The following is a 12500-nucleotide window of genomic DNA, read 5'->3' as shown; positions in this document are numbered from 1 at the left end:
GGCCCCAGCCCCCACTGGGCAGGTGCCCAAACAGCGGCACAAGTGAACGCAGCAGTTTGTCATATCAGGAACACACACTTCACTTCTGCTGACCTAGGACCTGCTTCGCCTGTCAGCTATTGGATAAGATAGGATACAGAAGCCTGGGGCCTCACTCATAAGAATGCTCTTGGATTTAAGCTTAAATGCAATCTTAAAACCGTTTCCCAAGTTGTGCTTACACTTCAATTATAAGAACAATTTGCTTCGACGTGGTGTATCTGCATCTCATGCACCTGTGATATGTACTGTAAATCTCAAATCAACTTCTATTTGAACATGAATATGCTTTAAAAATGCCTGGCATTGAGAATGCAGACTAAAATAAGGTTGCACGTCAACATCGCTCGCACCCTTTGTGCCGAAAATTGATTATCAATGAAATAATATTCTTAAACGCAAACACAGTCCGCTTCTGGGACTTGTGTGTGGAACTCACACGTGCAGTACCTCCACATAACCAGCAGGTGATTCATTTACATCTAGATTTTGGATCAGGGGCCTCATTTATAAAATGGTCTTAAAATTAAGTTGTATATTAAATAGTGGCTTACACAGAAAATCATGAATGATTAGTTATTTATAAAATCCCACCTTCGCAAGGATATGTTCGTATCTCTATGTAAATTTGTACTGGACGTAAGGTACTTGCCTTCTGGTTTGTGGAGGACTGCATGTTTGTAAGCTTCGCGCAAGTCCCTGAAATGCACTGTGTTTGTGCTTTAGCAATAACATTTAATTGTTTATCAATTTTAGGCGTGAAAACTGCAAGAAATGAAGGGTGCTGGAGTCTATCCCAGCATGCAGTGGGCGAGAGGCAGGAATACACCCTGGACAAGTCACCAGTCCATAACAAGGCACACACGCCACTCATAAGCTCATTTACTCACACACTCACACACTCACAGTAATACAGCCACCAGTGAAGTTTTCAATGTGGTGTAAAAACGTTGATTCAGTCGTGCTTTGCATCTGTATGGCAGTAATGATGGCTGGTAATTATATCTTTATGTTCAGTAGTCACAGATGCTACCCAGCTGCAGCCAGGCCTCTGATGTGCCATGGATTTGAATGAAAGTCTAATTAATCAGACTTTCATCCAAAAAAAAGTTACTTTTTTGTAAATATAAAACCTGCTTTCCTTGCTCAGGTCAGCTGATGTGTAGGATTGAGTAAGTGCGCTTGATTAAGGGTGCTTCAATAAACACAGGTGGCTGAGGGAACATAACTGAGGGTACTTGAGTAAGGGCACTTGACTGAGGGCACTTTATTAAGGGTGTTTTACTAAAGGCCGTGGACTGAGGCCAAATAATTGAGGACTAAGGGCACTTCAGTAAGGGCACTTAACTGAGGACTCTGGATTAAGGCAAATTGACTAAGGGCGCATAAGAGGACTTGACTGGAGGTGTTTGACTTAGGGCACTTGATTAAGGGCACTTGACTAGGGTAGTTGACTGACAGTTCATAACTGAGGGATTTTGACTCAGGGCACTAAACTGAGGGCTTCTGAGTAAGGGCACTGAACCAAAGTCAACTGTTAAGATGCGACGGGACCTTTTGACCAAGGGAGGTGGCAGGAAGGCACAGAAGCCCAAAAACAGGGTGATCAGGCAGGTGTTCAGTATACGGCCTAGCAGAAAAAAGACGAAAGAAAGTGATGAAATGAAAGTACCCAGAATTTCCCCAAAAAAAGGAAAACACAAAGACAATAAAAGACAAAAAATCTATAATACAATGATAAACAAGCAAAAAAAAAACAGCCACAATAACAAGGGCTTCAAATGAGTGTGTGCAAACACCGTTAAAATTCGAAATTCACACCACTGATTCAAACCACCCTCTTCCATGACTGCTTCTACTCTTCTCCAGAGCCTGCATGTACCCAGCTTGTAACGCCAAGGCCCCTCCCCCCAGACCTGAACGGGGGGAAACTGTTTCCTCTCACTCCAGGGTGGAGCATAACAACCTGCTGACGTCTTAGCATGTACAGACGAACTCAGAGAGACACAGACCAAAAATAAATCATTCACCAGCAGAATTACACAACTGCAAAGCAAAATAATTAGAGACCCTGTACCGACAGGGCTCACAGAAAACATCTGCACCCGCTCTGTGGGAACAGCATTCAGCTCAGATAACTGTAGCATGTTTAGATACTAGATAGGGACTGAGGACACTTTCTGAAGAGCAGTGCACTGGGGGCACTGAAAGCAGGGTAGTTGACTAAGGGTGCTTAAAGAAGGGTAGTTGACTAAGGGTGCTTAAAGAAGGGTAGTTGACTAAGGGTGCTTAAAGTAGGGTAGTTGAGTGAGGCCATTTGAGTGGGCACTTGACTGAGGGTGCTTGAATGGGGGCCCTTAACTAAGGGCACTTTGCTTAGAGGCGTTGATTGAGTGCACTTGACTGAGGGCAGATTTATTCCCAATCGCTGAGAGCAGGATTGTCCAGTCTAGTTCTAGGGCAGCAGGGTAGTATAACGGGTAAGGAGCAGATATTGTAACCGAAAGGTCACAGGTTTGATTCCCAGGCAGGACTCTGACATTGTACCCTTGAGCGAGGTACTTAACCTGCATTGCTTCAGTATGTATCCAGTTGCATAAATGGATGCAATGTAAATGCTATGTAAAAGTTGTGCCTGTGTAAATGCCTGTTATGTAATGTAATGTAGTTCATCGATGGGTCACACACAGAACGGTCAGTAAGGATTCCGCCATTTACCTGTCACTCCAGAGGGGGCGCCATGGCAACGGGAACTGGGTTCCTCTTCGGTCACGCAGCCAGGAAGCACACTGCGCTCAAACGGCACGTCCACCAATGATAGCGGGCCAAAGCGTCGTCGTCATGTCTGAAACGGCCAAATGTTCTCAGTCAGGAATGGTCCGTGAAATCACACGCAAACAACGAAGCAATAAAAAATCGGGGAGAAAATTAATCACACAAAAGCGGTTTGTTTTTCAAACGTAATCTCTCAGGTTTTCCGTTCTAAAACCCAGGGCTTTGGAGCAGATAAACAAGCCCAACGGCTCCAAAGAAGTATGCCAACAATCTGAGACTAATCGCCAAAATGAGCATCAGGTAACTGCTGCGGCATTCAGTCAAGTCCCAAAAACCTCACTCATTTTGTCCTTGTTTCCTCCCCCTACCCACCACAGGAGAGTCCTGAAGATGCCCCCCTGCACCCACCTGTCCTGCGCCCTGATGCTGCTGCTCCTTTTGGGAAGGGGCGGGCTGAGCGTCTGCCCCCCCATGTGCTCGTGCGCGCGCGGCCACAGGACGGTGGACTGCTCCGGGCGCGGCCTCTCCCTGCTGCCGGACGGCCTGCAGCACAACATCCGCGCCCTCAACCTGTCGCGCAACCGGCTGCACGACCTGGACGGCAAGCTGGCCCACTTCACCCACCTGCGCGCCCTCGACCTGTCCCACAACCGCCTGTCCCGCCTGCCCGCGGGGCTGCCCCGCGCCCTGTGGGACGTCCACGCGGCGGGGAACCGCCTGCGCCAGCTGGAGAAGAACGACACGGCCTACCACTGGAACCTGCGCGCCCTCGACCTCTCGGCCAATCAGCTGGAGCGCGTGGTGTTCATCAACAACACGCTGACGGGCCTGCTGTCGCTCAACCTCAGCCACAACAAGTTCTGGACCGTCCCCACCAACATGCCCGCCAACCTGGAGACGGTGGACCTGTCCCACAACTACCTGGTGCAGATCCTGCCGGGGTCGCTGGACCGGATGGGGCGGCTGGCCCAGCTCTACCTGCACGGGAACCGGTTCGCGGCGGCGGACGGGCAGGCGTTCGCCAAGCTGCACGGGCTCCGCCTCCTCACTCTCTACGACAACCCGTGGGCGTGCGAGGACGCCGAGGGCCTGCGGGGCCTGCTGGACTGGATGCGGCTGACCTCCGCTCGGATTTTGGGGTGCCCGTGCCACACCCATCCCGTCTGCGGGGAGGCCCACCTGACCTCCACGGGGTCGTGGCACTACACCCTGCACCCCGCGGGGGCCGACACCCGCCGCGCCCGCCCCAGCCGGCCCCCCATGCAGGCCGTCACCTCGGGGTTCCTGTCGAAATCTGCCCTCGTGATCCCGGACCCCACCCGTCCCCCGCCGGGCCCCGATGGGAACCCCGCCCCGTCCCGCAGCCACCACCCGTCTTTGACTTCCACCCCGCCCACCTTGTCCACGCGCATGAGCACGACCCCCCGCCCACGGAGAGCTGGCAAGGCGGGGGGAGTCGGGGGCGAGGCTGGCGAGGGCGGGGCGGGGCTAGGAGTCGCCCGCAGCAGGAGTGATGGACTCAAAGCCCCTCCTCCGTCCATCATCGCCCTGACCGTTTTTTTTAACAGTCATATCCCTCAAAAAGTTCTAAACCCCCTTTTCCACCCTCTCCGTCCTGAACCATGAACTCCCCCGCCCCCCCCCAAAACTCTACGGAACTTTCCAGCCCTCTTTGAAAAACGAGCGACCCATAACTTTAGTGGGTCCACAGTTCGCATTTTTAAAAATTATTATCATTATGGTAATCTCTGACTGTTACTGCCTATATTAAAACCGGATGTTTATGTTCTTCTTCTGAATGCTTATCAACATGTCAACTGCCGAATGCAGATTTGGTTGAGAGTAATGTATGACTACATAATGTGTGCATACCCTCATCAATATAAATTATCTATCTACAGTGTCTAATGCTTCAAGGAACACAGCTATTTAACAGTATTACTGGCATCCAAATGTTCCAACCTCTGTATTATGCTTGTCCACAGAAGTATAATGCTGTATTTTATAAATATAAAAAAACAAGAAAATAACTTTGGGGTGTAGTTTTGGTGGTTTGTGTGTTGGGATGTGGTCTTGGTGGTTTATGTGTTGGGATGTGGTCTTGGTGGTTTGTGTGTTGGGATGTGATTTTGGTGGTATGTGTGGTGGGATGTGGTTTTGGTGGTATGTGTGTTAGGATGTGATTTTGGTGATATGTGTGTTGGGATGTGGTTTTGGTGGTTTGTGTGTTGGGATGTGGTCTTGGTGGTTTATGTGTTGGGATGTGGTCTTGGTGGTTTGTGTGTTGGGATGTGATTTTGGTGGTATGTGTGGTGGGATGTGGTTTTGGTGGTATGTGTGTTAGGATGTGATTTTGGTGATATGTGTGTTGGGATGTGGTTTTGGTGGTATGTGTGTTGGGATGTGGTCTTGGTGGTTTGTGTGTTGGGATGTGGTTTTGGTGGTTTGTGTGTTGGGATGTGGTCTTGGTGGTTTGTGTGTTGGGATGTGTTTTGGTGGTATGTGTGTTGGGATGTGGTTTTGGTGGTATGTGTGGTGGGATGTGGTTTTGGTGGTTTGTGTGTTGGGATGTGGTTTTGGTGGTTTATGTGTTGGGATGTGGTCTTGGTGGTTTATGTGTTGGGATGTGATTTTGGTGGTTTGTGTGTTGGGATGTGATTTTGGTGGTATGTGTGGTGGGATGTGGTTTTGGTAGTATGTGTGTTAGGATGTGATTTTGGTGATATGTGTGTTGGGATGTGGTTTTGGTGGTTTATGTGTTGGGATGTGATCTTGGTGGTTTGTGTGTTGGGATGTGGTTTTGGTGGTTTGTGTGTCGGGATGTGGTTTTGGTGGTATGTGTGTTGGGATGTGGTTTTGGTGGTATGTGTGTTAGGATGTGATTTTGGTGATATGTGTGTTGGGATGTGGTTATGGTGGTATGTGTGTTGGGATGTGGTTTTGGCGGTATGTGTGTTGGGGTGTGGTTTTGGTGGTTTGTGTGTTAGGGTGTATTTTTGGTGGTATGTTGTTGGGATGTGGTATTGGTGGTTTTGGTGGTTTGTGTGTTGGGATGTGGTCTTGGTGGTATGCGTGTTGGGATGTGGTTTTGGTGGTATGTGTGCTGGGATGTGGTCTTGATGGTATGTATTGGGATGTAGTTTTGGTGGTATGTGTTAGGGTGTAGTTTTGGTTATTTGTGTGTTGGGATGTAGTTTTGGTGGTATATTTTCGGTGATGTGATTTTGGTGGCAGGCACAGGCACACACACACACACACACATGCACGCTGTCACACAGACTCACTCATTCATTCACAAGCAAACATATACAGAAATCACAGATGCCATTACCATGAGAAAGGACTACAGAGACAAAAACCAGGTGATGAGAGGTCAATTTGATTACGTAACCTTGAGTGTCACATTTCAACCGTGAAAAAAAACAAAGAACTACAGATATGGTCATAACACAAGTTCTACTAAAGTGTAGTTGGTCAATATAAAATTTCTTTGGTTTGCAAAAAATGACTGTCACAATAATTATGCTGATTGAACAAATCATTTTCCAAGCTGGCACACAATTCACCTGAGAAAACACTGACCCCTGCCCCTGGCCTGCCACTGGGTGGCACTGTGGCACCCATTGGGCAGGACTTTAAAGTCCGTGAAGGCTCCACATGAGCAGCCAGCGATAATGCAGACGAGTTTCCTCACATATGTTTACAGCAAAGTGACTCAGCTCAACTTGTTGATGCCCAGCCCCACCCCCTGCAGTGATGTCATAGACACAGGGCAATAAAGGGCGGGCTCCTGCCGACTGCAGGCTCATCCAGGGTCAGAACACCGGACTCCACACACGGACACACACTTTTACACCTGCACAGGTGAGTACCTGCCTGAATTCACCTGTCTGCCCAGTGGCACCTCGGCACCTCACTGCCCAATCACACGCTGCGGCAGGAGAGGCGGTATTTGGGTAGGGGATGCGGGTGGCGGATGGAGAAAAGCTGATTGGATGGGGAAAAATCGATTGGCAGATCCACTCTGAATGCTTGTGTGTGTGTGTGTGTGTGTCCGAAAAAGAGAATGAGAGGGAGCAAAAAAAAAAGAGAGATAAAGCTTTTGGAACAATAGCTATTTTCTCTTGTCAGCAGGGAGAGAGCAGCATCATTTTTTAAAGATATTCGTTTCTGGGGTTTTATCTGAAAGAAGAAGAGAGAGAAAGTGAGAAAGAGAAGGAGAAGGAGAAGGAAGGAGTAAGAGTTGGCAGGATGCAGTGTGCTGCAGCGTTCACAGGTCACCCCGTGCACCCTTTTGCCCGTGCACCCTTTTGCCCGTGCACCCTTTTGCCCGTGCACCCTTTTGTCTGAAACTGCAGGTCACCTGTCGGAGTTCCGGATGCTGGCGAAGGTGGGGATGGGTCTGCTGGTGGCCGTGCTGATGGTGCACCTGGTGACGGAGAGCCAGGGGGCGCTGACAAAAGCCAGCACCCCCACCACCGCCGCCACCACCACCACCGCCACCGGCAACAACAACCACAACAACAACAACGGGACCGGCAACAGCACCGGCGGGGCCCCGCACCCCACCATGTTGGCCCGTCCCACCTCCACCGCCCCCCGGTGCCCTGGGTGGTCCACCGGAGCCACCCTGGCCCTGGCCCTGAGCGCCGTCCTGCTGTAGAGCTTCCGCCCCTCCGCCCCCCCGCTCCCCCCCCCCCAAAACCCCACCCAAACCCCACTGCCCCCCCCCCGGGTGCCCTTAACCGACCCCACATCTTCCCCTGCACCCTGCCCCAGCGGTCAGAATGGGTTTACCTCCGAATTTGGACAACAAGAAGAACCCTGCAACGCCACTGCTGCCACTCTGATGACGCCAACCTCCAACCCGCTCGACTCCGCACTGAAATCACTCAGAGTTCCCCGAAGCCTTCTTTATTATTTCAAGTTGGAAACCTGGATTAAGAAAAACAAAAAAAAAAACGCTGTTTGAAAAATGCAGAAACCAGACTATTATTTATTTATTTATTTTTTTTAAACATGTTTTAATTTCGGTTTAATTTTCAGATTTCCATTCCTCCCGTTAGATGAGTGACATTGCAATGTAGCACAAAATTCAGGCTGGGCTTTCGAACCCATGTAAAGATGTCGGGAGGAAAAACATACAGGAAAGGAAAGAGGGGGAAGAAGGGAGTGGCTGTCCATGATTGATTATTTGAAAAATCAAATATTGTTTTTTCTCTTCCCAGGGATAGTGGTAAATTTGGCAAATGAACCAAACAAGTTCAGTTACAACACGGTGCAGATTTGTGCGCGCTTAAGGTGTCCAACCAAGCCCTTTCCCTGTGTTTCATGTCGTGTTGTAGAAGCAGGCTGTCGGTCACTTAGGAGCAGAATCTCTTAGAACCCAGGTACTGTCGCTGTAAGGCCGCTGTAAAGGCTCATGCTGTCGGTAGCCGTGCCACGGTCAGGTCTTTTCAATGGTGGTGCGGAGCAGGCCGATGACGAAGGGCTCGCAGAAAAACCGGTATTTCACACAAACCGTGTCTCTTCAAATATATAAATACATTCTCTGTCTTAAAATATATAAATACATTCTCTTCTCTTGTTTATATTCCTAATGACCGTCATCAAACAGCTGTAACCTGCTGAGTTATTTAATGTAGAAATCCTAAGTAATTGTACTCTAAAGTACCTGAGAAATTTTCTTGTAAATTTCAGCATCGATCCACACGCAAGTAATAATGTTAGTAACTAAGTAATAACAATGTAATACCGTTATTAAGATAAATGTACATGTGCAAGCTGTCGTGCTCAAAGGCACGTTTCCTTATTGTGAAAACCTCTTCCAGCTTGTTTTGGGTGTGTCTCAATAAATCAACTAACGTGTGTTCACGCTGCTATTATTGCTGCAGACTGGTCTGTTGACAGTGTATTGTGTCAAGTTCCAAGCACCACACTATATAAGAAAGACACAGAAACGCTTGCAAAGGGAAACAGATGGAGGACAAAACTGGAGCAAATCTAACATTTACAACTCGTGACACTAGAAAAAGTAAACCAAGGACTTCTGAGTGAGTTTAACATTTTAAAAGGAGATTAAAAACTGGAGAGACAGAAAATATATAAGTTGAGTTCTGCCAGCAGAATATGGGTCATATTTAGCTACAGGTAAGTATCACACCGATATCAGAAAGTACTGCTTTTTTACACCAAGCTGTCAATGGATGGAACAGAATGGCATGAAGCAGAGATTCTCAAGTAAATCCAGGACAGATGCAGTGCTGTGGGTTTATGTAATGACACATGACTCTACATCACAACAGCCGGTAGCCTAGACCTTCATATGTGCACTTTTCTAAGGTAGTTTGGGAAAAGCATGCTGCTGAATGCTGAAGCGTAAGATGTTAATGCATAAGGTTTAAATCCTGGGTAGTCTACACTATTGGTAAATGACAGACCTCGATTGACTGGTTTAAATGCTGGGTAGTCTACACTATTGGTAAATGACAAGCCTCGATTGACTGGTTTAAATGCTGGGTAGTGTACACCACTGGTAAATGACAAGCCTCAATTGACTGGTTTAAATGCTGGGTAGTCTACACTATTGGTAAATTACAGACCTCAATGGACTGGTTTAAATGCTGGGTGGTCTACACTATTGGTAAATGACAAACCTCAATGGACTGGTTTAAATGCTGGGTAGTCTACACTATTCGTAAATGACAGACCTCAATGGACTGGTTTAAATGCTGGGTAATGTACACCACTGGTAAATGACAAGCCTCGATTGACTGGTTTAAATGCTGGGTAGTCTACACTATTGGTAAATGACAGACCTCAATGGACTGGTTTAAATGCTGGGTAGTCTACACCACTGGTAAATGACAAGCCTCGATTGACTGGTTTAAATGCTGGGTAGTCTACACTGTTGGTAAATGACAGACCTCAATGGACTGGTTTAAATTCTGGGTAGTCTACACTATTGGTAAATGACAAACCTCAATGGACTGGTTTAAATGCTGGGTAGTCTACACTATTGGTAATGACAAACCTCGATTGACTGGTTTAAATGTTGGGTAGTCTATACTATTGGTAAATGACAGACCTCAATGGACTGGTTTAAATGCTGGGTAGTCTACACTATTGGTAATGACTAACCTCGATTGACTGGTTTAAATGCTGGGTAGTCTACACTATTGGTAAATGACAGACCTCGATGGACTGTGGCTAGGCTTCCCCTCGGTCACTCTTTTGTGGTCTGCTTTTATGTCAAGCCAGAGTTACGTATCATTAGGTAAATTAGGAAGTAAATAATCTGCAGTGTTCAATTAAAAGGGAACCGATGTTATCACAGAGAAGAGACCATACCAGGATCCAAGCTTCTGGAACAAAGTTCCAAATGTTGCAATGTCATATCAGAACTGTGCTGTAGTTTCACTTATTCCTTCTTTTTCACCCACACACACATGCACACACATGCCTGCACACACACACACACACACAGGACTGATACACAAATGATACGCAAATACAGCCTATTCAGATGGAGGCTGGTATTTACACACATTTCCTCCAGGAGCTGTCAGATTTCTATATTTCCAAGCTAGCAGTCTGAGAGCTTGGCAATGAGCCTCCCTAAGCAATCTACCCTTCCAGTGAGGTTCAGTCTCACTGAAACATTTCATCACATCAATATTAACCGATTCAGTAAAAAACTCAACTCCACCAACACTGTTTTTGTAGAAGTTTCATTTCAAACAGGACAATTATAGCAATATGTACATTTTCAGGTCTGACAAAGTCAAAGGTATTAGTTTTCATCGTTCCAAAGACGTAAATATGTGCAGACCTGTAGTACATATATACTGTCGCTGCAGTTAATTCTGTGGGAAACTCCGAGCAGTGCCAAACTCGGGGCGCTGTATGTGGGTATGGGGTACACCCCTCTAAATCAAAATCTGGCTAAATCTGGCATCTTAATAGCTAAAAGAAAATAACAGCGATGAAAGACTGAACCTCAGAGAAGTTTGACAAGACTGGGAAAAACAACGTCTTCGGTCGGGCGTTTCTCGCGAGCGAATCCCACGGTAAAGGCCAACACACGATAGGCTCCACGCACAGGACCCGAACCAGCCTAACCTTAGAGTGCCGGAGAAGAGGAGCTGCTCTATGAGGTAGCAGAAGATGATCGGAATTTTTGGGGGACCTTGGCCTCCTCCTCTTCCTCATGGAGCTGGTCTGAAGGGGCGCGCGTGTGAAACAAGGGTTCTGCACGGGGAGAGGAGGGTTCTGCATGGGGAGAGGAGGGTTCTGCACGGGGAGAGGAGGGTTCTGCACGGGGAGAGGAGGGTTCTGCATGGGGAGAGGAGGGTTCTGCACAGGGAGAGGAGGGTTCTGCACAGGGAGAGGAGGGTTCTGCACAGGGAGAGGAGGGTTCTGCATGGGGAGAGGAGGGTTCTGCACAGGGAGAGGAGGGTTCTGCACAGGGAGAGGAGGGTTCTGCATGGGGAGAGGAGGGTTCTGCACAGGGAGAGGAGGGTTCTGCATGGTGAGAGGAGGGTTCTGCACAGGGAGAGGAGGGTTCTGCACAGGGAGAGGAGGGTTCTGCATGGGGAGAGGAGGGTTCTGCACAGGGAGAGGAGGGTTCTGCATGGTGAGAGGAGGGTTCTGCATGGGGAGAGGAGGGTTCTGCATGGTGAGAGGAGGGTTCTGCACAGGGAGAGGAGGGTTCTGCATGGTGAGAGGAGGGTTCTGCATGGTGAGAGGAGGGTTCTGCATGGGGAGAGGAGGGTTCTGCACAGGGAGAGGAGGGTTCTGCATGGGGAGAGGAGGGTTCTGCATGGTGAGAGGAGGGTTCTGCACAGGGAGAGGAGGCCAGAATACAGATCATCTCATATGAACTCAAGACCTTACGTTAACATGATGGCTGACCTCAGCATGAAAGCAGAACTGGTTATTTTGGGACCGAACGGGGGAAATCCCCTGGGGCTGGTTGCAGCAGTTCCGCGTAAAAAAGACGGTCTTTCCTGTTAAGGCAGTCGTTGCTACAGGTGTATTTTTTTTTTTTTTTACGTCTGGCCTTGGGCTCATTCTGCGTCAGACGTACCCATAAGACCAGGCGTGCGTCCAGCGGGCGCAACCGGCCCCTGGCCTTGAAGAAAATGTGATCAAAGAATGAACTGCTGCAACAGAACCATTAAAAGAAAAGAAAAGTACGGGGAAACTCTCCTTATGAGGCTGTCAAGGCATCAACCCAGACATCCGAAACCACAACCAGTGCTGGTGTTTATTCACTTTCAAGATAAGTTGCCAACTGTCTGTCAGCTCCTAGTTTCACTAATGCCCTTTTGCCTGCTGACAGTACTACGCCAGCGGACAAGCAGAGCTGGGGTCCCGCGTTGTTTACGTAAAAGATGAAGCTGCTCTTTGGTAGTTTCCTTACGAAAATCAGGAGAGTCAAGCGGCGTCGTGTTCAGTCTGAGCACCAGGGCGTCACGGAGCGAGGAAACCCTGAAGCCTGTCGACCTAACAGCGGGTGGTGGGGTGGGGTGGGGGGGGGGGATTAAGACAAAAAAAAGCAGCCCAGGGGTTCCCCTATTGACAGAGGAGCCCACACCCCACTCAGACGGTACACAGTCACACTTTGATGACCGACGAGGACTACAATACGGCAGCCATTTTAGGCAAATGTGTTTGAATCCCAG

General features: G+C 48.4%; 2 protein-coding genes across 2 annotated transcripts in view; both read left to right on the top strand.

The window, feature by feature from the left end:
- omgb (oligodendrocyte myelin glycoprotein b) overlaps positions 1-4844 on the top strand; it is a 7594-nt gene extending 2750 nt beyond the window's left edge. The window contains exon 2 of the mRNA XM_035384008.1: positions 3192-4844. Within this exon, the coding sequence (XP_035239899.1) occupies positions 3192-4440 (1249 nt within the window). The 3' untranslated portion in view covers positions 4441-4844. The remainder of the gene's footprint in view (positions 1-3191) is intronic.
- Positions 4845-5876: 1032 nt separating this feature from the next.
- Positions 5877-7477, top strand: LOC118209923 (broad-complex core protein isoforms 1/2/3/4/5-like). The gene is made up of 2 exons (XM_035385650.1): positions 5877-6678; positions 7173-7477. The coding sequence occupies exon 2, from the start codon at positions 7193-7195 to the stop codon at positions 7475-7477; it is 285 nt and encodes a 94-aa protein (XP_035241541.1). The 5' UTR covers positions 5877-6678; positions 7173-7192.
- Positions 7478-12500: the final 5023 nt, after the last annotated feature.

The sequence above is a fragment of the Anguilla anguilla genome, chromosome 12 (genome assembly GCF_013347855.1).
Source record: "Anguilla anguilla isolate fAngAng1 chromosome 12, fAngAng1.pri, whole genome shotgun sequence".
In the NCBI taxonomy this organism is placed as follows: Eukaryota; Metazoa; Chordata; class Actinopteri; order Anguilliformes; family Anguillidae; genus Anguilla; species Anguilla anguilla.
This window is presented reverse-complemented; position numbering and strand designations above follow the sequence as displayed.

Coding starts and splice junctions, on each gene's coding strand:
- LOC118209923 (XM_035385650.1), top strand. CDS start 7,193: ATGCTGGCGAAGGTGGGGATGGGTCTGCTGGTGGCCGTGCTGATGGTG.